Source organism: Herpailurus yagouaroundi, unplaced genomic scaffold (assembly GCF_014898765.1).
Source record: "Herpailurus yagouaroundi ecotype Mexico unplaced genomic scaffold, PumYag 140, whole genome shotgun sequence".
In the NCBI taxonomy this organism is placed as follows: domain Eukaryota; kingdom Metazoa; phylum Chordata; class Mammalia; order Carnivora; family Felidae; genus Herpailurus; species Herpailurus yagouaroundi.
In genome coordinates this window covers 6220009-6245352 of record NW_024412395.1, presented here as the reverse complement: position 1 = coordinate 6245352, position 25344 = coordinate 6220009, and the positions used below count along the sequence as shown (strand labels likewise).

The 25344-nt window shown below is 42.0% G+C and overlaps 1 protein-coding gene across 1 annotated transcript in view; it reads left to right on the top strand.

The window, feature by feature from the left end:
• Positions 1-25344, top strand: part of CNTNAP5 (contactin associated protein family member 5) — a 777640-nt gene that overhangs the window by 329959 nt on the left and 422337 nt on the right. Inside the window, exon 4 of the mRNA XM_040474651.1 lies at positions 22084-22231. Within this exon, the coding sequence (XP_040330585.1) occupies positions 22084-22231 (148 nt within the window). The remainder of the gene's footprint in view (positions 1-22083; positions 22232-25344) is intronic.

The following is a 25344-nucleotide window of genomic DNA, read 5'->3' as shown; positions in this document are numbered from 1 at the left end:
TCAGTGGCTTCGTGTTCCTCCTGTACTCGTTCCCAAATATCCTCCCGCTCCTCCAAATGTCCTCTTGTGATCACGCTTGGTGGATGCATGCCCTGGGGACTGCAGCCCCCACCCCAAACACACATGCTTCAGGTTTGGCCTCATAAGTAGAGCCGAACTGGAACGTCATCCCTCCACTGGGGACAGGCACCAGCTCTTTGGCTACTATGATCCCTTGCTCATTTTCTCACAATCCATTACTTTCAAGGAAGAATTCTGGTTTTTTTTTGTTTTAATCTCTGGGTTTGTACTCTGAGGTCAAAACAAGTAGAACCGGGGTTAATTTTGAGTTCAGTCCATAGCCCTCAGATCTTAGCCAAGGTTTCCTGAGAAAACCAAGCCTGAGGCTAAAGCTGTTTTGACAAATTCAATTCCTGGGAAGCTGGAGTGAGGGGAAGGGGGTGAGGGAATGCCATTACAGCATGATAAAGGAGTGGCACTACAAGCTGGCCACGTCTCTCAAGGCTTCCTAGTAGCCTCACAGAGCCACTGCACATCGTCCCCGTGTGTCCGAGGACCCAGTGCGTGTCCTTACCACGTGCCCAGGCACCCAGTGCGCCTCCTAGCAGCGTGCCCGAGGACGAAGGGGAGAAATTTATCCATCAGTTTGGTGTCATAGACCAGTTCCCTCTCTGCACATTAACTCCTCACACATTCAGTTGACCATGTGTGAACGCAGACTGGGCCTCTGGGGCCGGAGTGCAGAGACATGTGGCTTGGGCTCCAGCCAAGGTGCCATCAGGCTGGGGCTGGGAGAGCAGCTGTTGCCCAAGTGATCCTGCCCTACAGCAGCCACTGCAGCCACCGGAGCTCAGGGGCCTTGCAGAGCACTGGGGGCACCTTCCGCGCTGCAGGTGTGGGGCTCCACAGAGACCTCTGATTCAACTCAGCACGCCACAGGGGTTCTGTCCTTCCCCCTTCCCATGTTTAGTAAAAGCCTTGGCTGTTTTAAAATAAATATTTATTTTTTGAGAGAAAGAGCTTGCATGCACACACATAAGTGGGGGAGGGGCAGAGAAAGGGGGACAGAGGATCTGAAGCCTGATGCGGGGCTCGAATTCCTGAATCATGAGATCATGACCTGAGCCCACATCAGACGCTCAACCACTTAACCTCCTGAGCCACCCAGGTGCCCCCAAGCCTTGGCTTTTAAGAAGCTTAGGGAGCCGGCCTCACTCAGCCCAAGCATCCCATTTCTGGGGAGGGCATTTTTTTGAACCTTCATTCTAGGTTTAGGTACCAGAATTATGTGCTCTCAAGGTGTGTGTGTGTGTGTGTGTGTGTATATATATATATATATATATATATGTATATACATATATATATATATATATATATACACTCCTTTTCTTCCCCTTCATCATCACGCATTCATTTGTGTGAGTACTAACTAGAGTGTGTGTATCCTGGACCTGATTTCAGACCCTCGCACGGGGATTATTTGGCTTTCACCATTATCCCCACAGCCTCACCGAATGCCAGGCACACAGAAGGGCTCAGGGTTCATTCATTCACAAGCCAGTGGCTGAACTATGCCCATGAGCCCTGAGAGATGAAAGGAGCCCATTTCCCCACACACGTCTTCTTTTCCAGAAATTTGATTCAGTAGAGCCAAACTCAGTGTAGGCAAATTAAAGAAGAGAGAGCTGAAAACAAAACATGACAAACAGACAAAACATCGTTTCTGGGGGGTAATGTTTGGGTGCAGAAAGGAAGTGCAAATGAAAAGTTTGAAAATCTAATAAAATGCATGGCTTAAAAAATATATATGTCCCTACAATTTGGGAGGAAAGATGGTCTGCTGGAAATATTATTTCACTGTTCTCCTTCCCAATTCCACTCAAAATAAAATTCTACAAGTTTCTTTTTTTTAATGTTGATTTTTTTTTTTACTAGTAATAAGAACATAACACTTAGTGTCTTTTTTACACGAAGTTTTTGACACTTTTCACAGTCCCTGGTATGGTTAATTACCCCATAGGTTATGTCTCTTGCCTTCTAAAATATGCTTTTGCTTCTATGTTTTTCACACCAGGACTAGATTTTGACAGACAAAAGGCACACATCTACTTAACAAATGAATTAATTATTCACATAATATGGATTATGGCATTAGTTGCTTTGAGACCAAAAAAAAAAAAAAAAAAAAAGAACAAAACAAAACACAAAAACCAAAACCAAGGCATTTCCGCCTTTTGCAGAGAATACAGATGCAAAGAATTGTCAGACCCTTATTTCTTGTTTAAAAAAAAAAATCTAAACTGGGGCACCTGGGTGGCTCAGTCGGTTGAGCATTCAGCTTCGGCTCAGGTCATGATCTCAGTTCATGAGTTTGAGTCCCCATGTCAGGCTCTGTGCTCGCAGCTCGGAGCCTGGAGCCTGCTTCAGATTCTGTGTCTCCCTCTTTCTCTGCCCCACCCCCACTCATGCTCTGTCTCTCTCTCTCTTAAAAATAAATAAAACATTAAAAAAATTTTTTTAAATCTAAACAATAACAGTAAAGACAACAAAGCATCTGTTGGTCACTGCTATGAATGTGAGCCCCGAAGTCTCATCCAGCTAAAGAATCTGAGGTATAGGTGCCCCTAAAACATGACTAAACATAACAAAAGGGAAGTAAGTTTGTTTTGGTCTTCCAGGTGACAAACCATGTGTTAGTTCCTGTCCTTGGCTTCAGATAATCCGACTGCTGACCAAGTCAACTGCTAGATGCTTTGCTTATTTATTGTGTGTGTGTTCACATGTGTGATTTTAGTTCCTTTTCTGCACCCTCTGGTTCACCTCTCACCTGTCTGACTTTCACAGTTTGGCAGCCGGCCCCGATGAGTGACTTCTGACTTCCTAAATTTATTTTCTTTTTTTTTTTTTAAGTTTATATATTTATTTTGAGAGAGCGTGTGCATGAGCAGGGGAAGAGCAGAGAGAGAGGGAGAGAGAGAATCCCAAGTAGGCTCTGTTCTGGCAGCACAGAGCCTGATGAGGGGCTCGATCTCAGGACTGCAAGATTACAGCCTGAGCCAATGTCAAGAATCGGATGCGATTGGGGCGCCTGGGTGGCGCAGTCGGTTAAGCGTCCGACTTCAGCCAGGTCACGATCTCGCGGTCCGTGAGTTCGAGCCCCGCGTCGGGCTCTGGGCTGATGGCTCAGAACCTGGAGCCTGTTTCCGATTCTGTGTCTCCCTCTCTCTCTGCCCCTTCCCCGTTCATGCTCTGTCTCTCTCTGTCCCAAAAATAAAAAAAAATAAAAAACAAACAAACAAACAAACAAACAAAAACGTTGAAAAAAAAGAATCGGATGCGACTGAGCCACACAGGCACCCCTGACTTCCTCAGCTTTGTCACATCTGTTCCCACTATGTAGGAAAGTTTCCTTTCTAGCAGAAGATTCTCTCCTGAAAAGCCCACCAGTCCTTACTTTCCTCCTTGGCTGCCCTCACTGATCCCCATCAGTTTAGGAGAGAGGAGACCATGGAGGACAAAGACCACCAGAGGTGATCATACTGAAGGGAAACATAGCGGAATATAGTTGGAGGCACCTAACTGAGTAAACTGTAACACCTGGGAAAAACTTCTTTGTCTAGCAGCTGAGGCAAAAATAATGACATGTTGGGACGCCTGGATGTCTCAGTTGGTTGAGCATCTGACTCTTGGTTTTGGCTCAGGTCATGATCTCACAGTTTCATGAGTTTGAGCCCCTCCATCGGGCTCTGTGCAGACATCATGGAACCTGCTTGGGATTCTCTGTGTCCCTCTCTCTCTGCCCCTCCCCCACTTGCGCTGTCTCTGTCTCTCAAAATAAACAAATAAACTTAAAAAAATGGTAACGTGTTGGGATGCATCCTTTTCACCTATATTAGTAGAAAATACACATTCAGCTGGGCAGTATGTTATTTTTTTTTCTGCGATTAACTCAAGATGGAATTTTTTAATCACACCTGTGTAAAAAGCCATTAAATGTCATCATGGGCAGTGCATTAAATAGTACTTTTACACAACACGCATAAAAGATGTGGCAAAAATGCAGTTCAGCAATATTTTTGCACAAGATCAGAAAAGCATAGCCACTCTCCATAAAGACAGAGAACTAGAACTGAGACCATGTTGTAAGGGTATTTCTGTAAAGAAGATATAACGAGAATTTGTGCTGGACATAAGTTCTGAGAGCTGTGGGCTTACATGTTATCCTGCATTGTCTGGTGGAAATGTTAAATTCTGAATCCAAACCAGCATGGGTTTAGACCTTGATTCTATGAATTATCAGAGGTATGTCTTGGAGAAGTCATTTGAATTCTCTGGGTCCTAGTCTTCAAGAGATGGGTAGAAATAAATCTATCTCACAGAGACATTTTAGGGAATTAGCCAAAATAACAGATTTCTAGTGTGTGTGTGGAAAAAACATTAACATGACAGATGCATAATATTTAAGAATAATGTATGAGGAGTGAGATGTTTTGGAGACTTCAGATGATTTAAATGTTAAACTATTAATATGCTTAGGTATGTTAACAAGAATAGAAACTATAGAACTTTCAAACTGAAAGTAGATACAACTTGATCATAAAAATGGATGGATTTGATAAAGTCATCTTGCTGAATTCAACTTATTGACCTGCTCACATCACTTCGTACCTGCCGTCACTCAGACAATAAAAAGAGAAGAAAGGGGCCCCCCTTCACTCATGGCCCTCGGGAAATTGCCACTTGCACTGGGCAAATGGTTCTGTGGCAGGTTGCCTCAGTGCTTTCCTTTGTAATCTCCGAGTCTTTTGTTTTAGCTCTGGTGTAGCAATCCCAAACAGGACCAGTGACAGTATCATTAATCCAGAGCACTTGCTGTTGTCACAAAAAAAAAAAAAAAAAAAAAAAAAAGGCAAGGTGAGACCAGGCATTAGGAATGACAGCTGAAAAAGGCAAGGAGCAAGTAATCAAACGTTGCTCAGAGTGAGAAAGGTGACAGAGGACATGAATCTGGATGGAAGGCACAGAGCAAAGTGACTTTTCCCATGTCTGCTTTGTGCCCAGCAAACTTAAATGGAGGCATAAAGATATTTATCATGGGAACCTTTTAAAGGACCAATTAGCACTTACTATATACCAAGACTGCTTACTGTGAAGAAATGTTAGCAGGAATGAAGAACTATAAAAGCTGACAAGGAAAAGGTCAAATAATCTAAACAGGATAAAATGGTATATACTCAACAATTACCCCTGATGATGGAAAGAAATGGCTTTGATTGCCTTTAAAAGGAAAACAGTTAAAAGGATGCTAATCCTTTAAGCCAGTTGTCTTTACAAGTCTCTAGGAACCGGTTAGTTAAATGAAATCTCTAAATAGCTCAGTAAGTCAGTTCACAAAACCAAAATCTCTTTAATGGAGACAGAGCTCTCATGCATTTTGACAGCCACATTGGAAATTAAGACTGAGATTATATCTAACAAAGTAAAGCCATACTGAAATTTATTCATTCGATCCTGCTGTCTCTTTCAGAATCCCTACTTCCTGCTCTGAATAATTTGCTCAGATATGTTTCCTAAGTGTAATATTTGAATAACTCTTTTTGGTTCATATTTTGTTGTTTCTTACCAAAAGAAAATATGGAAGGGAGGGAGGAAGGGAAGAAGGAAGGAAGGAGGGAAGGAAGGAAGAAAGAAAATAAGGAAAAAAAAAAAAAACCCAAGATGCTTTGGTCAGTTTGTTTTGGCAATTTGGGTATCAGGTTAACTGAGAAATTATGAAAAAGACTCTTTTCAGAACTCCTCCTGAAATATATTCTGGGACACACAGACAACTGAAACTAATCTACATTGACCTCATAGCACTCCTAAAAGTGGTTTGGTTTTTTAGTTAGCTCTCTAACCGATTTCCAAATACTAGCTTATTTTGTTTTTTTGCTATTTTTTCCTCCTGATCATTTCGTCTAAACACAGGAATAAGAGAACATAGTTTAGTGGGCAGAGGCTTTTTTTTTTCTTTTGTCAGATCTGAGTCCACGCCTGTTTACTGTTGCACATCGTGAAGTGTGGAGACGTTGTAGTGTGGCAGTCCGAGCTCCCAGTCTGCAGAGGACACCCTGCCGCTTAGTCCCCATGTGGCATTAGCCAGACCTCCATTTTTCATGATTGCTCTGACCTCCAAATATTTCTGAGATGCTGGAAAATACTTACGTGTTCTTCAGAGCCATCCTGGTTGTTACTCTTCATTTCAGTTCAGGACTCAAGGCCTTTTTGCTGTATCAGGATTTACTTCCCCGGGTCTCCCAAGTGAAGACGCATTTCGCCCTAAGAATTCTCTAAATGCCAGGAAAACTCAGCTGTAGGGTTTGGACATAAGAAGAAGGCTTGGAGGGGTGCCTGGGTGGCTCAGTCAGTTGAGCGTCCTACTTCGGCTCAGGTCATGATTTCACGGTCCGTGAGTTTGAGTCCCGTGTCGGGCTGTGTGCTGACAGCTCAGAGCCTGGAGTGTACTTCGGATTCTGTGTCTCCCTCTCTCTCTGCCCCTAACCCACTCGCATTCTGTCTCTGTCTCTCTCAAAAATAAACATTAAAAAAATTTTTTTAATAAAAAAAAGAAGGCCTGGAGATAAGTAAAAGAAACCTAAAACACAGTAGAACTTCAAACCGATGATCACCTATTCAAGATCCTTGACCAACTTTCCCAGCACATCCTGGCATACTGTCCTTCTGGGCACCTCTCTCCTTCACTCCTGGGGTATCCTTCTGTTGCAGGGATGCAGGTGGCTGCCCTGCCCCTCCAGGGTGCCTTTGACTAGACTAACCTGTGCTCCAAAACCAGGGGCACCACTCTGCCCGCTCACTCTAAGGGGCGGGACACAGTTTCTCCTGCTCTGAGTGCAAGGTCAGTGTGCATAAAAGCTACACATGTCCTTGTCCCAGGTTTCACTTCATCCAAACCGGCTTGTGGCTTTACTTTGGCAAGACCGAGGGGACCACTGAGGTATTGTGCTTGATTCTACAACACAATCTTGCAATCCCTTTCTATGCATGACTGAAGAAATGGGGTTCGCTTTAAACTAGCAGTCCATTGTGGATTCCAACCACCAAAGTTTTAGAATGCCCAGAGTAAATTAGAGAACCCTCTGTAGGAGATATCTCTCATATTTTAGACATTTCTAGTTCTTACTTGTTACAACCATGTGTACTTTCTCTAGCCATTAATAAAGGAGGATAAAGGGAGGGAAACAGGAGAGACGGAAATGATATATCACAGAACCAGCATCGGGAACACAGTCCCTGGCAGAACGTGGTTTGGACCCCAGGGGTACTTTGAGCTCGTCCTGACCCTATCCTGACAAATGACATATTACCAACGAGGAGAATACGGGTAGCGTACACGTAATGAGCATTGGTCACATGCAGGACTGCTGTGTATTTTACATGTACCATTGTCTTTTATCCTTCCAACAGCCCTGTGACGCACACACTGTCACCATCCCCATTTTACAGGGGAGGAGGCAAACGCACAGAGAGGTAAAGTAACTAATGTATGGGGACTCCCTTGTGATGGAGACAAGACTGCACTCCATTGGGTTGAATGTCCCCCTTCCTTTGGACTGCACCCCTGCCCCACGAGAATCATGCATTCTGCCTGCACTCCACGAGAATGTACTCAAACTCAGATTTAGGCTTAAAATCCCATGAAAATGTCAACACCCCTTGTCATAGCGGTTATTTACTTAACAGTTTTTTTAACGTGAATATTAAAATACTTTGGACATTACCCATCGTACATGCTAGAGTGAAAGAGTCGGCCCCAAATTAAGTTCACTCAAGGAATGTAGACTCTAACAGAAGAAACAAACATGCCTGTTGATAAAGCAAAGGGCTGAACAAAGATGGAAAGAGGGAGGGGCTGGGTGTGTGCTGCGTAAAGTCAAGCTTTAAGCACGTACACATGATACCTCGCAAGCGTGGAGGTTATCAGAGGGAATTCTATTTGAAATCCTGCACTGAAAAATGTTCATTCTTTCATAGTAAAAGTCAGGTATGCACATGCATCACTATGATACAAAATAGAAAGTGTTAAGTGTCCTGACAGTTAGTAATAGCATACTGTTATAGTTCCCAGGAGAGGGAGACTGTGTGGCTCCTGAAATTGACTGTGTGGGTGGGGGACAGTGGAGGCTTGGACTGATGGGCAACCCAGCACTCGCATCCCAGCTCCACCATCCGGGACTCCGCAGACCTCTAAGTCTCAGTCTCCAAAATGCCTGGAAATAACATGGGATGGGGTAAGGCCTGATGCAAGAATGCGTGCCTGGATCATAATCCACATCCAATAAGTGTGAGCTCCCCTCCCCCTTTTGCATGGGGAGTTAGGGTTTGTTTAGTAAAGGAATTAACTTTTGACATGGGCTCAACAGTAAATATGATCTAACTAAACATGTAGAACTAACAATAATAAGAGTTAATAATTATACAGGTAGAACTTTATGCCAGAACTTCATATGTCACGCAAGAACTATTCTAAGCAATATCCAAGCCATATATATGAATGTATATATTACTTATGATAATTCTGGCATGGAATAGGAGACACATGCGTGCGTGTTAACAAATTTACACACAGACATTCCTGCATGTGAGCGCACACAGACACACACGCACACACACTCAACCAACAATCCCAAGGGAATGTTCTCTTATCCTCATTTTAAACTTGGGCAAATATTCGTACAGAAAAGTTGAGTATTCATCCAAGTTCTCAAACTCAGTAAGGATTTAAACTTAGGCACATGATCCGGAGTCTGTCGTCCTAACTCTGCACTGAAATGCTATGCAAATGCATAGCACAAAGGTACCGAAACACACTTCCATGTAATATCTGTGGCCAGTGACAGTGAATAGCCTAGTTTACAGAACATGCAGAATTGTGAGATAGAAGTATCAGGAAACAGAGTAAGATCAGCTCACCATGCAGAGGAACTCAAAATGCCTGTTTGACTTGGTTCAGACACCATCACCAATGAAATCAGACCGAGTGTAGAATTGTCAAGCTAGGTAGTCTGAAAATCGCTATTTAAATCTGAGGATGAAGCAGAGTATGAACAGCGCCTGAGTGTTGCTTGACACAGCGAGGTACAAAGGCATTATCCAAGTTTAATTCTCTGCATTCAATCTGGAGTATGCAGACTTCCCTGGTATTTATACGTGGCAGTAGCCAGAAGGATGGTTCATGTTAGCAGTAGAAGCCACTGGTGCACATTATTGGAGAGCGGACCATCCATTTATAGTTCTAGAGAATCTTTTTTTGGAAAAAGAAAGCTTTGATATATATATAATTCCTTCTGTATGTCTTATTACTCCCATTTAATAGATAAAGAAACCAAGGTTCTGAAAGTCAGAATAAGTGGCCTTTGGCTATATGTGAAATAATGGTAGGAAGTGATTTTCGAGGGTGCCTCCACCCAAAGTCCAGCAGCTTCAAACTGTGTCATGCAGCCGAGGAACCAATAACTCTTCCTACAGAGGGCTCAGGGATAATACATGAAATGTGGAATGAAAATGGCATGTATTACCCCCCCCCACCCCCCACCATGTATCAGGTGCTAGAGACACGAAATGATCAGGGTGTAGGTCCTCAAGGTGATTGCAGTCTATAGGAGACCACTCTAATGCACATGTTCCAGCCCTGCTGCTGATGTGTGGCCAAGATGGAGACTGTAGGAATAAATAAGCGGGGGGGGGGGGGTGTCACCAATTTAAACAAAGAGTTTGGGAAGAGCACAACAGAGAAGATCCTGAAAGAAGGAGTTTGCAGGTGTTTTTGAGCGAACCTCAAAAGTGCGATATGGTAGAAGTGCCCTGTAGGGAAAGAAGAAGCAGGAGATGGTTTGGAAAACAGAGGGCTTTCGTAGGGCATACTAGAGATTTCTCCTTGATTTTAAAGCTAATATACCCTCTTGTAAGATTGATGAAATGGAGTAAGACCAGAGAGAGAAAGATTATCTGGTGGCTGTTACAGTCATCCAGGGAAGAGATGATGAAGGTAGTGCAGAGAAAGAAAGAAATGAACCTTCCACCAGATGTTTCCTGAGTTCTCCTTTACTCACGGCCACAGCTCAGAGGTTGCAGCAAATATCCAGGTATTTTATTTCAAGTTACCAGCCATACTGTCAGCAGAAATGAAATATTTTTGCATGCAAGTTTTTCTTCCTTCCTTCCTTCCTCCTTCATTGTACTTCAAGGGTCCCTTTTAAAACTGTCAACCACAGCGAGATGTCACCTCACACCTGTTAGAATGTCCATCATTGAAAGGACAAGAGGTAACTAGTGGTGGTGAGGGTGGGGAGAAAAGGGAATCCTGGTGTGCTGTTGGTGGGATTGTAAATTGGTGCATCCATGATGGAAAACAGTATGGAGGACCATCAAATGATTAGAAATAGAATCATCATATGGTCCATCAGTCCCACTCTTGGAATATATCCAAAGGAAATGAAAACGCTGATATAAACAAAGATATCTGCACCCTCGTGACAATGAGCTAACGCCCAGCATTATGTACAATTAGCCAAAACATGGAAACAACCTGAGGGTCCATTGGGAAATGAATGAAGAAAGAAGGTGTGGGGGAAAGGGACTGAAGGAAAGTGGTCAGAAGCTACAAATGTCCAGTTATCAGGTAAATGACTACTAGGGATGTCATCTACAACATAATGATGCCCGTAGCTAACATAGCTACGTGATGTTATAGGAAAGTTGTTGAGAGTGAACCCTAAGAGTTTACATCATAAGGAGAATTCATTTCCTTTTCTTTTTATTGCATTTATATGCAATATGATGAATATTAACGAAACCTATTGTGGGAATCATTTCACAATCTATGTAAATCAAAACACCATTCTGTACACCTTAAACTTATACATTGATGCATGTCAATTATTTCCCAATAAAACTGAAAAAAAAAAAAAGGAAATTCTGATGTTTCCTAGAGTCATTGCTTGAGCTACTAAAAATTTGACAGAAAATAGCTAAAAGTCAGCTAAGAGCAGAAATGGAACAAAGGAGGAAAGGATAAGAGAAGTAGATCATGATAAACTTGGCCTATTATATGGTTTTGCCAAAGGCTGACAATGAGCTAACACCTTCTCTTCAGAGTGCTGGTTTGAAATCCAAATCTCAGGAAAACGAATGAAGGAAAAAAAAAAAAAAAAGACGTGTTGACTGCTTCCATGCTCCTATTTCCAGAGAAATCTGCTGTCTCCTCAAAGGTTTCTATTCAGCAAGGTTAAATTATCTTTAGGAGAAAATCAGCTACATGACAGGTGAATTGGGGCTTATCAGCTGGTATAGACATTGCTATTTGGAAGTGAGCCCGTAAAGCACTGTGGAGGAAATAATGGTAAGAACATCCTAGAACCCTTTAGTCCTCACTTGGTCCTCGTAGGACCTAGCCTGTTCTCTGGCCAGTTAAATGTAAAGGACAGTGGGAACCACATCCACAGTCTTCATATAGTTTGTGAGGCGAACAATTGAACCATCACAGGCACAGAATAGAACGCAGGAAGAAATTTTGACAATGTATGTTGCCCATTCTCTCCTTGTGATACTTCTCCCTCGGGTAGTTTTTGATAGGCTGGATAGCTTAGGCTTTCTTAACTATACAGATTGAAACTTCCCTCTCTATTTGCTTCTCTGAAATGCTCTAGTCAAGGAATTAAGAGCATGAAAGTCAGCCGTAATGGTAGAAGGAACTCCTATACGTAATATTGCTTCAATTCTCCCTTCAACTAATTGTCCTTCCTTGAGAAAATGTCTTAAAACTTCTATCTTTGGTTTGTCCACCAAAAGGTATGAACATGAAATTCTCTCAGGGTGATGCTTTGTGCATATTTCTATAGTGCAACATTCTTTTAAGATGTTCCATGGAAAAAAGAGCAGGGTTCCATAATGGAACAATTTAGGGGAAAAAATGTGTATCGTTCCTTTATTCAGCAAATCTTTCTGGGCCTCACCTGTGATTCCAGAAGTCCCTGCTCTCTTGGAGCTCACAGTGCAAGGAGAGAGACAAAGAAGTAAAGCAAGATGAGTTTAGGAAGGAAAATAAAGCAAGATAGGAGGGTTGGTTGTACTGGGAAGGGAAAAGGAGTTGGCAAGAGCCCCTACAAAAGACTGCAGTGCACATAAACGGGCAGAAAAGCTCAACAGTCTTTCCATCTTGGTATTCATTATTCCCTTTGCCCCATGAATTTACCCTGGATGTATCAGGTAGTCTCTTTCTAGCTCTGGACCAGGTCCTTACTGTAGGGTCTCTTCTGTCTGGATCCTGTAATAGAAGACCAGGCCCTCCTGGCAACCCCCATGCTCAGTTCTCCATTTCATGAACCAGGAAGTTCAGAAAGCTTTGTCTTTCTTTTCCAGAAATCAGAAGAGGGCAAAGGAATTGTTTCTTTTTGCTTTAGTGGAGTCTGAAAAGTCTGATTTTGCTAAGTGGGTGTTTCAGTCTTCTCCAGTTGTGCACCATATGGTCAAGCTGCCATACATGATGGTGTTATAGCTCTTAGCACAAGAGATGGAAACGTAAATATATGACAGTGTTGTCAACAATCACTTTATTACCCATTATACTTAACGCAGCAGAAGTCACACAAAAATCGGAACCTCTGAACAAACACAGCAATGACAATGGAGGAATTTGGTGTCTCATATAAATACATATTTTTAAACAAATATTTATCTGTACATGCATAGTGTCCTCAAGAATAATTAGGGTTCTGGATCATCCACTCTGGTAGACAAAATACCACATTTCTATTATTTAGCTGTGGGTTAATATATCTTATTTCCACATTATTAGTTGATCTTTATTTTCTAGTAAAATGTGACCTAGATCAATAATTGTCACAACGATGCTAATAGCCTAATTGTATGCATAAGGTTCCTATTGGTCTAGGGAGAGTTTTGAGCAACTTAATTTGGAAACTTCCTTTAAATCAATGATGATTTGTTAAAGCTGTAAATGGGCAGAGGCCAGTGGCAATTTGAGAGCCTTTCCTTCAACTTCTACTTTAACATAACTTTAGCAATGCCCTCTCCTAGCGCTTGTAACTGTTGACATTCAATGAATTAATTCTCTTTGTACTTGAGATATTGATGGGATTGTTTTAATTCAAGTAGATTACAGAGGAACACACTGGTTCATCAGACTAGGGGGAAGATGAGGAAATGGATATAGAATTAATCACTTTTTGAAGGAGAAAGTGGAGGTAGATATCCAGATGCCACGGTCATGGTCTGCTGTATCTATGAGAAGCCAGTTTTTCTGCCTAGGGATGGGTACTGGTTTCTGAGGGCACTGGTGCCTCCAGTGGGAGAGGCATTTAATTGAAGGCCTTTAATCTTTGTAAGTTACTCACTAACTTCTGCTGGTAAGTCTCACTATTTCCCTCACGATCTCTGGCTTACTCTGGAATAAGCCAGAATGCATGTGATGGGTTAAGTTTGTTTGGAGACTTTATACCTGATGCGATTTGCATGCAAATAACTTTAATATGGGTAATTTAATGCTAAAGTGATCAAAGAGCGCCTGGGTGGCTCAGTCAGTTAAATGTCAGACTTCAGCTCAGGTCATGATCTCACAGTTCATAGGTTCAAGCCCTGCATCAGGCTCTGTGCTGATAGCTCAGAGCCTGGAGCCTGCCTCAGATTCTGTGCCTCCCTCTCTCTCTGCCCCTCCCAGCTTGCACTCTGTCTGTCTCTCTCAAAAATAAATAAATTAATAAAAAAATAATAAAGTGGCCAGTATTATGACTTCACATAGGATTCCATTTTCTCAACTGGCCACACAATAACCACAGTAACCATCCTTTCAAGCAGATGACTGACAGTTAAGATCAGGACAGGGAGACTAGGAGCGAAATGACAATTGGCCATTGACTGCATGAGAGCACATGTCAGACAAAGGTTGTGTCAGGGCTGGGGTGGGAATGAGGAAGCACTCATACCTCAAGCTGGAGGGCACTTCTACTTCCAGAAACAGAGGAGGAAGCAAATATCTCTTCAGTGATACAGTCACGTACTGGAAAAAAATAAGAACATGTCATTCCTAAGAGAAGGGAACAGAACATGAGTGCGTGATGGTTACTAACAGGGCTTGACCTGAGAACCCTATTCCACTTGTGATCAAGGTCAAGTGGGAGTGACAGTTTTCCTCTACTATTGCCCTCAATCCTTGAACTGTTCTCCTACTCTGGAGACTGTACTGGCAAAGGAGGACAGTGCCATGGATTGGTTTTCTTCTTTGCCAACTATCAGGATCAAGTGACAGAGGTGGAGTTGTTCTTATGCAGTTATCAAATTCAGGGTGGCTTTCTAGCCCAATTAAATAATTGCTCTTATGAAATTGCAAGTAGATATACCACATCTGCTCTTATAAGGATATAATGGTGTAATGGACACTTTTCCTACAAACAGGAGTAGAATAAAAAAAAAGAATTCAGTAGTCTAATTCTCCTTTTTATACCCCTAAAATTTGTCACTTAAGGAATATGGTCAATGATACTGTAATAGTGAGGTATGGTGACAGGTGGTAGCTACACTTGGGGTGAACGTGCCATAACTTATGAACTTGTCAGATCACTATGTTGTACACCTGAAACTAATGTGATGCTGGGTATCAATTATACTCAAATAAAAAACAATATATAAAAACAGCAAATAAATGGTAAGAAACAGAATTCCTGTCTCCCACCAATAGTGTCTAGTTCCTAACACTTACCTCTCATTTTCTTTTGTATATGTGCCTGTCTGAAACCCATTTCAGCACATACACCTGCAGAACAGTTTGGAACTTCAAAGCCTGAATGGGTGTATCAATTTTAGTTTTAACTCCGCAGTTTGCATGTTAATTACCCTCTGCCTTATTAAATGTATCTTATTAAATAAGAAAAAAAATGTATTTCTAATTAGCTCTGGGCTGCTAGTCTTTCCTTAGCTTTAGTTTGTACTGTTTTTCTGGGAGAACCCTTTGAATGTCATTCAGAAAATGTAAGTATGATTGACAAATGCCTTGCATGGGGCTTGAGGGTATTAGTAAGTCACTGCTTCAGAATATGCTCTCACACAAAGACATTTTTACACAGGAACTAGCTATTGGAATTTCTGTCTTTCTGTCTCTGTGAGAGTATTGTGTGGTTTGTGAGAATCTATTATGTGCAATGTCATTTGCATGTAGTATTTAATGTAAGTTTCACCACTGCCTTGGAGATTTTATTTGCACGGTTCTCCTGGTGAGAAAACCAAGAGTCAGAAAAGTTGTGTTCCTTTGCTTATTCATTCACTCAGTGATTCAGCAACTTACTAATACCAGTGTGAGCGAAGTTAAGATGCTGTTTGAAATTCACTGATTTTGAAATAACTACAGTGCACAGATTTGGTTTGGGTTGCCGAATGCCATTTCAACATACCTTGAAGAAATACCACGTTCCGTGCACTAGACATTCTGGTTTAAAATAAGATACAGCCCATATCCCCAAAGGAACTACAGTCCTTGCGCTTTGCAAGAGACGACAGAGCGAATCAGCAAGGTGGTTAGGATTAGCACTCACAGCTCATATCCTTTCTCTCCCACTCGACTGCTTCTTTTAAAACAGACCCTTAGGCAGCATGGAGTTTGGCAGAGCCCCAGACTTGAAATAGGTCTCCCTGAGAATTCCTGATATTCCCTGTCAAGGTTACGGAGGCAGAATTTGGTTGCTGCACCTGTTATTTATTGCCCACACTGCAGTTAGGCAAATTAATGACATCTTCCCCGCGGCACCTGGATGCTTGCAGTCTCCCTGCCAGTCAGAGCCATCAGTGGGTTTGGCACAATGTGATGTATTTGTTACAGCCAAGTGAGTTGCTTGGGTAGCAGCGAGCCCAGACCCGTTCACTCTCCATGGGTAAGTGCCAGTGACCATCCCGTCTTACTTAGCCTCATAGTTTGTGCCTACTCCATTAGCTGCCTCGCAAAGAATAAAAAGAGTATCAGCACTTTCATCGTGAGCAAAGGGTCTTCCTTTCATAAGCCAAAATGTTGTGTAGTGACAAGGAATGAATGTGTATGGGGAAGGAGCTGAATGCTGACTCTGAAACTCTCATTTTCTTGTGTGTTCTCCTACATGCTCCTCCTGTGAGCCCCCTTCTAGGTAGTTGTTTTCTCTTATGAGCGCACATGAACTCACCTTCTGTGGTCGTTACACTTCTTGAACTATGGGGGATGATATGGAAGAAGAAAGATGAGCTTATGCACTATGTTCTTATGTAGGGACCAAATCAGTGAACAGCCTCAAGAACCATATGCATGAGGGGTTCCTGGGTGCCTCTGACTCTTGAGTCAGTAGGTTCAGCACCTGACTCTTGATTTTGGCTCAGGTCATGATCTCATGGTTCATGAGATGGAGCCCGACCGTGGGGTCTGTGCTGACAGTGTGAAACTTGCTTGAGATTCTCTCTCCCTCTTTCTCTGTCCCTCCTCCCCTCTCTCTTTCTCTCTAAAAATAAATAAATAAACATTTTTTAAAAAGAACAATATGCATGATATTTTATGATAAAATAATGCCACTTATCCCACGTCAACAGTAAAAGGCCTGTGCCCAGATTCAGTATACTGTTGGTTGATGTGGGGTGTGGCAGCACAATTGTAAGATGTGGCACAACTTTGGAAAGTTGAAATGTACGTGTGCGGGGGAGCGGGGGGAGGCTCCTTTAGTGAGGAAGCTGGCTAAACCTTCTTGAGGTAGAGTGAACTAAAATTATACGGAGGGCCTAACAAGTGCCTGGCGTGGAGCAGACCCTCAAACCTGGTTGTTCTTATTGTGCCACAGCCATGATTTGGTTTCAGAAACCCGATGTATATGGGCAATAATGAGAATGCAATCAGAGGGCCACCGGACTTTAATCAGAGTCTCTATAATCCAGTCTCAATTTGGTAATTGCTTGATTTATAATTTATGATTCAATTTAGGCTCTCCAAAATCAACTTGTCTCATCTTTAAAATGAAGATCATGCAGATTTTCTACCTTGTGTGGACGTTATGTTCAGATGAATTGATGGATATTCTTTGTGGTCATTTTCTGTCTCCCATCATCGAGAAAATTGCTGATGTGATTTCCATCCTCAGAGCTTAGTTCTGCCCCTTCTAGAACTTCGTATACATAGAATTGTGTAGTATGCACTCCTGATGGCTAGCTACTTTTGCCCAACACACGTATTGGAGCAGGTGTTGTTGGTTATTTTTTATTGCTGAGTATAACATTCTGAGTTCAGATTTACTAGTTTTTTATCTTCTTGGGATGGAAATATAGATTTTTAACTTTACTTCTTCCTTCTCATGTAAAAAAAAAAAAAGGCATTTGTAACCATCCATTTTCTTCTAAGGGCTGCTTTGGCTATGTTCCAGAAATGTTGATACAGTGTTCTTATCATCATTCAATTAGAACTATTTTCTAAATTCCATTTTGATTTCTTCTTTGACCTATGAGTCATTTAGAAGTGTGTTGAATAACTTCCAAACATTTGAGGGTTTCCTAAATAAGTTATTATTATGACAACTTAATTGTGGTCAGAAAACAAGCCATATGTTTTTTTTACCATATATGATAGGGTCCCTCTTAGTGAATGTCCTATGTGTGCACTTGAAAACAATGTATTTAACCTGTCATTGTTCCATGTTCTGTGAACATTAATTAGGCCAGTTTCACTGTTTGAATATTCTACATCCTTACTGGCTTCTCCCTCACACACGCTTATTCCATCAGCCCGACAATTTCTAACTTTTCACTGGAGTTTTAATCATTTTTCTTTTAATGTAATCACCAGTTTGGTAAAGTTTAAGTTTACTTTTTTTTTTTTTTTTTCTTGTCTGTGATTTATTCCTTTGTTTCTCATTTCCTATCTTATTTTGTGTTAAACTGGGATCAGGTTTGTTGTTCTTATATTATTATTATTATTATTATTATTATTATTATTATGTTATTCCATCCTTTCTCTTTTATTGGCTTTGTGGTTATACCTTTTTGGTTATTTTTGTGCATCTTTAACTTGTAATTTACATAAAATTGCTAATATATCACTTTATATACAATGTGAAGCCTTGAACTAGTGTAATTCTATTTATCCTGTATCCTGTTCTATGCAGCTTTGTTGACATATGTTTTCTTCTATATATGTTATAAATCTCACAATGTGTTTTTAGTTTTCCTCTAAAGTGTGAATTGACTTTACAATTTTTAGGAAAAGAAAGAAATCTAGTCTTTTATTCTTACCCACACATTTAACCCTTTGAGTATCCTTAATTCCTTCCTGCACATTGAAAATTCTGTCTTTGGGGCACCTGGTTGGTTCAGTTGGTTAAGCGTCTAACTCTTGATTTCACATCTGGTCATGATATCACAATTCATGAGTTTGAGCCCTGCATTGGGCTCCACACTGACCGTGTAGCATGGAGCCTGCTTGGGATTCTCTCTTTCCTTCTCTCTGCCTCTCCCCTACTCAAGCACTTGCATGTGCGTGTTCTCTCTCTTTCTCTCAAAAATAAACAAATTAATTAAAAAAAGAGAAAATTCTATCTTGTATCAATTTCTTTAGATAGAATTACTTATGTAGTAATTCTTAGCAGTGGAGGTCTATTGGTAATAAATTATCTCAGCTTTTGTTTAAATGAAACTATGTTTATTTTTTTCTTCAGAGCTGGAAGCTATTTTTGCTGGGTATAGAATGTTAAGTTGAGGGGCACCTGGGTGGCTTAAGTGTTCAACTTTTGATTTTGGCTCAGGTCTTGGTCTTACAGTTCGTGAGTTTGAGCCCGGCATTGGGTTCTGCACTAACAGTGTGGAGCCTACTTTGGATTCTCTCTCTCCCTCTGTCTCTGCTCTCTTTACTCTCTCAAAATAAATAAACTTAAAACAAAAGAATGCTAGGTTAATGGTATCCTACTTTCAGCATTAGTTGGTCTCTAACATTTCTCATGAAAAGTCAGCTGTCACCCTTAATGCTGTCCAGGTATCTTTAGCAGTTGAGCTGACTTGGGGTGAGTGATAGCTTTAATGAATCTAATAGGGCCTTGGAATTCAAGCACTGGAAGAGGAAGGAGACATTTGTTTGCTTTTCTTTCTAGCCTGCAACTTCCTGCATTGCTATATGATGATTACTTTTGATCTTGTCAGAAGTTGAACTAGTGAACTTGGTGAGAATTTGGCTGAAGCTTCCTTTAGACTCAGTCTGCCTCCAGCTTTAAGTATTCCCAAGTTAATGTTAGCCTCTTAGCTCCAAGAGGGTCCTGGGACCATGCACTGCATACTTTGAGATCTCAAACTTTGAGACCTTGGGTCTCCTCTGGCATGAGCCTATGAGGCTATGAAACTACAAATTATATAGCTCTGGGACCGTGAGATGTTCAGATCATGACAGAGAGACTCAGAAAGATTAAGTCGCTTGCCTAATGTTACACAATCTTTCCAAGATGTGCCCTTTTTGATGAGAATCCAAGATTCCGTCATCAGAGCACTTAGTACATGAGTTAAGGGATCCTATAAAGGATTCCAGGTTCACAAAATAAATCTTATATCTAGAATTATACAATCAGGATTTAAACATTAGCTTAAGATATATTTGGTCTATATATTACATAGAACTCTGGAGGGGGCACCCCATTGTCCTCAGTGTAAGAAAGATTTTATTGAAAGTTTGGGTTAGATAGAGATACTATAGACCCAGGGCCTTTATGTGCCTGGGAGGTGGGTTGTAGCATCCATGAGTAAGAGGGAGTCCAGATTACTGAATGGAAACTCCCCAGTTAGGTTGTAGAAAACCATGAAATACCTTAATTCTATCCAGGACAATCAGAAACCACCAGTACCTCTCCCCAAGATATACAACATGTATGAACATATATATCAAAGAAGTATGGACAAAAACATACTAAAAATGGAAACCAAAAACTCTAAACTCTATAGGGAAAATTCCTTTCTTTTTTTTAATGTTTATTTATTTTTGAGACGGAGACAGAGCGTGAGTGGGGGGGGGGGGTGCAGAGAGAGAGGGAGACACAGAATCTCTAGGGAGATTCTCTAGGGAGAAGCAGGCTCCAGGCTCTGAGTTGTCAGCACAGAGTCCTACACGGGGCTCTAACCCACAAACTGTGAGATCATGACCTGAGCTGAAGTCGGATGCTTAACTGACTGAGCCACCCGGGTGCCCTGGGAAAGATCCTTTCTTTTTTTTTTTTTTAATTTTTTTTTTCAACGTTTATTTATTTTTGGAACAGAGAGAGACAGAGCATGAACGGGGGAGGGGCAGAGAGAGAGGGAGACACAGAATCAGAAACAGGCTCCAGTCTCCGAGCCATCAGCCCAGATCCTGATGCGGGGCTCGAACTCACGGACCGCAAGATCGTGGCCTGGCTGAAGTCAGACGCTTAACCGACTGTGCCACCCAGGCGCCCCGGGAAAGATCCTTTCTAAGTGAACAAGGGACTGAAGAAGGTTTATACCTGTACCAGTTGTAAAGCTGGGAGCAGGACGTGTGGAAGAGCCAGCCTGCCAAGTAGAGTCATTCTTATTTGCATGAAGAAAAAATGGTACAACCTTGCCTAAATCCGTGGCCTGGATGTTGGATTTGAATCTTGAGGAATTCCTCTCCACTAAGTCATTCCGTTACATGAGAATTTTGTTGCAGGTGTAGCTGCAAATTAGGAAGTGAATGTATTCATTCTTCAGTAAGCCACTTTGTGCTGCGTAATAGTGACGCTATCAATTGCTTATGTCAGAGTTAGTAGCCCCTGGGTGTATTGTGTGTTGCAGAATGTCTGAGTGTTCACAGCTGTGGTGAGGATACATACAGACAAGGTTCAGACTGGATCTTTGAAAATGGATTCAATTCCATTGTTTACATAAGATACTTTACTTGGTGTTCATTTTGGCCACTTGACGAACTAGCGGATCTCCCTTTTATTGACATTGATGGGACATTAGCAAGTATGCTTTATCTACAAATACTTGAATCAGAAAAGAAGGCAAATGACAATTTTTAATGAAGCATGCAAATCCGTGTGCTAGATGACATACTGTCTTAAGGATTAGGGAACCTTGGGGTGATGAGAAAGTTGTCCGGATGGCTAGTGGTGAGGGTTGCACAATGGTGTGAAAGTATTTAATGCCACTAAAATATACATTTTAAAATGGTTTCAGTGGGACGTTTATGTTACGTATATTCTACCCCAATGGGGAAAAGAGATGAGGTGTGAGACTTTGGATTCCATCTCCAGAAAAATTTTTACTCCAGAAATCCCTCATCCAAATGAAGACTAGAGGACATAATTCTGGTGTGCCCAATAGTTCCCAAACTATGTGCTCCTTTGCTTCAACTTCCTGAGAAAATGAGTTACCTAAGAGTCCTAAGAGTCAGAACCCCCCTTCTCCCTCCAGTAACGATTGACATGGCGATAGCTGAAGAGTGTGGGGCTGTAGAAAAACCACAAGCTTTGGAATAGGACGACCATGGAACTGAATCTCAGACCAATTCCTAACCAATTGGATGATGTGAAGATTTCTTTTTTCTTCACCCTTTTTCTCATTACGCTTCAGGTATTTTTTTTTTAATCTGTGAAATGGTAATAATCATAATAGAAAGTGCTTAGCATAGTGACTGGCCTCAACTGATGGTAACAGTTACTTCAATGAAAGCCTTTTCCTTCTAAGAGGAGATGGCCACTTGTCTCCTCTACCACAGGGAGGGACTATGAGCATTAGAAATATTGGAACGTCATGGTATTATTTACTTTGTGAAGCTTTCAGGTGTCATGTCTAACCTTGGGGGGAGAGAGTTCCTCAAAGAATAATGGATAGCATTTCTGAAAAAAAAGGAACATAATGAAGAATTTTTACAGGAGTCGGTTTCTATTTGACATATCTGTGAAATTGAGGATTTTCTTGGAAAGACTCAGTGGAGTAACATATGTGAATTTGCAGTGAGGTGCTTTGAGCTCGGCATGGGAAGGAGATGCAATGGTGTCACAAATCTCACGGGGCCTCCTTTTCTCTCCGCAGACCTTTGCAGGAAACATGAATGCTGACAGCGTGATGCACCATAAGTTACTGCACTCAGTGAGAGCCCGCTTCATTCGCTTCGTGCCCCTGGAATGGAATCCAAGTGGAAAGATTGGCATGAGGGTGGAGGTCTACGGATGCTCCTATAGTAAGTGTAGACACGCACCCTCAACACTGATGTGTTGTGAGCGCCGCCCCCGCCCCCCCCCAAGGGTTACCAGCTTATCTACATTGTGATGGCAATCTCAGGTTGTTTCAAAACTCTTTCAAGCCTTTAATAACTTCTGCACATTTGAAAATGTAAAATTCAACCCAGAGCTAGAAAAACTCTTCTTCTGTCTAGGGATGAAGCAGCTTGGTAGTGATAACGTGATAAGAGCTTAACAACAGCCCAGAGTTCAAAGTGAAGAGCTCTTGAAATGTGAGCATCATTTGTCCTTGAAGTAGAAGAGGAATTTGGGCTCCATTCTTTCCCAGAAGTGAGGTATTACAGGTATGATAAATTCTCCCCTCCTTCAGCACCGTGAAGAAAAAAGGTTCCCCCTCTTCACTTGTTCTAGAAGGGGAGGAAAAAGAGCATTCCAATCTGATGTAACCCAGGGAGTGCTTCTCGCCTGGAGTTATGCTAGCCAAATATTCATCTGTGAGTTGTTCTTGAACGGAAAAGTGGCTGGCAAATAAGGAATATGGTAACCACGGGTAGAACCGGCAATCGCTCTGGAATACAGTCAGAATTACGCAGGAAATGTAATCATTCCTATAATTCTCCTCTGCAAGTTTTATATTTAAAACTAAAAGTAGGCCATCATAAATTAGTTTTCTACCTTAGCAGTGACATCTCCTGCTTATATACTAAAACCCAGTGACCCCTAATGTATGAATGCATGTGATTGCTACCACTAACATGGTTCAACAGATCCTGGTTTTGGTTATAAGAGTGCCTATTGGGTTATGTGCTTGTACCGTTTTTTGGTAATATGGCCAACTGAATGCCTGTATCAGAATCATCTGGAGCGGTCCTTAAAAATGCATTTGCCTAGCCAAGTCCTGTACATACTGGATTATGATTCTGGGCGTAGGGACCTGGAAAGCTGAGTATTAACAAGCTCCCTAGGGAAGCGATGGACATAAGAACATCTAGTAAAAATAAATTTCTTCACAGAGGGGATTTACTTGTGAAATGGCTGTCTTTATCTTGAGCAAGCATTTCCAGAAAGAGTATGTTATACAACAGATACATCAACAGCACACCATTAGGCTAGGGAGACACTGCATTCCACTTCAGCCCTTGCATAACACAGCACAGAATGTCCATAAGGGCACATGCTTCCAATCCCAGGTTCTCTGGCATGCCTGGATTCCCTTGTTGCCTCTTCTCTTGATAACAGGTGTCGCTACTTGGAGGTTTAATTTTAAAACTTTAAGTAATTTTTTGTTACATTTATTTATTTATTTATTTATTTATTGAGAGAGAGAATGAGGGGTGGAGGCAGAGAGAGAGGAAGAGAGAGAGAATCCCAACCAGGCTCCGGACCATCAGTGCAGAGCCTGATGTGGGGCTTGAACTCACGAACCATGAGATCATGGCCCGAGCTGAAACCAAGAGTTGGACGCTTAACCAGCTGACCCACCCAGATGCCCCTTTTTTTTTAAAAAAGAAAACTTTTTTTTTAAGTAATTTTTTGTTAAGTTTATTTATTTATATATTTTGAGAGAGAGAGAGAGAGAGAGAGTCGGAGGTTTATTTTTAAGTAAAAGGTGACACTTTCATGCTGAAGTAAAGAGGTTACCTATGTTATGACTTCAGCCATCTATTTTGGGGTAACAATCCCATTACTGTTTACCATGTCCTCATTGTTTTCTGTCAACCAGTCAGCTTTCCTTTGCTGTTCATGTACATCGTTCTGCATGCATACACAGAAAGACTCCTCGCATCAAGTTGAAGAGCAGACTGGAGGGTTGAAAGAGACCTTGGAGGGATACATTCATCTTTTTCCAGTGCCAGACCCCTTTGAGACTCTGATGGCAGCAAGGGACATCCCCTTAAGAAGAGCACCCACAGTGACATTTTTTTCAGAAGCAGATTTTTCTATAATATTAGGAGGCCCACAGATCTGCTAAAGCCCAATTCTTGACCAGGCTCACAGTCCCTGATTTGGAGGAAGCCCAGTCCTACGGGGTCTGCCCTCCAGGTAGGCTCCATGTCTACTCAGTGCATTCCCTCAAGGGATAACTTATCTTTGGGTACCTATTGTGAGTGATGGGATGTTAGCCACCTTGGGGAGCTGCTGAACACTCGGTCCTTTCCAATCATTGGTCCTGGTGCTTTTTTGCTTTTCCTTGGGGAAAAAAAAGAATTCACCTCTCACTTCTTTTTTTTTGTTTTTTTTTTTTAACATTTATTTATTTCGAGGGAGAGAAAGAGATGTGGGGGTGGGGGAGAGAGTCCAAGCAGTCTTTGCTCTGTCAGTGCAGAGCCCGAAGTGGGGCTCGATCTCACACACAGCGAGGTCATGGCCTGTGCTGAAATCAGGAGTCGCCTCCTTAACGACTGCCCCACCCAGACGATCCCTCATCTCTCATTTCTATCTAAAAACAAGTCTCTGTGTGTCCTCTGGATCAGAGGATGGTCCTCCCTTTCAACAACATCTCATCCTCCCTTTGACTGGGTCATTCCTGTACATAGAAGACTTTGCTCTATAAGCTATCAAAAGGAATACAACAAAAGCTGACTAGCCCTACTTAGCAGCTACTCCTTCTCTCTCTTGCTTTTCACAGAACAGCTTCTCTCCAAGGTCTGTGTGTGGTTAGCACCTCCACCCGCTCACACCCCAGCGCACTGCACCTGATTCTCTGCGGTCTGGACACACATGGTGTTCCATTCCAGGTGTCTGCTTGGCTAGCCAGGGTCCCAGGATCCAACCAAACACTAACCTAGGAGTCGCTGGGAGGTGGTGACCATCTGCAGTCACTGGGCTTTGGGGAAAGGAGAATATTCTTGATGTCTGGGTGGGCCAGATTCAGTCGGTCGAAAGATTTTAAGATCAGAACTGAGGTTTCCCTGAAGAAGAAGACATTCTACCTGTACAGTGTAGCTTCAGGTCCTGCCCGAGTTTCGTCTTCCCCTTCCTGACAGCCCGCCCTGCAGATGAATTTCGGACTTGCCTGGGCGGCCCCCACACTCATGTAAGCAGTTCCGTGTAGTGTATCTGTATCTGTATCTGTATCTGTATCTGTATCTGTATCTGTATCTGTATCTGT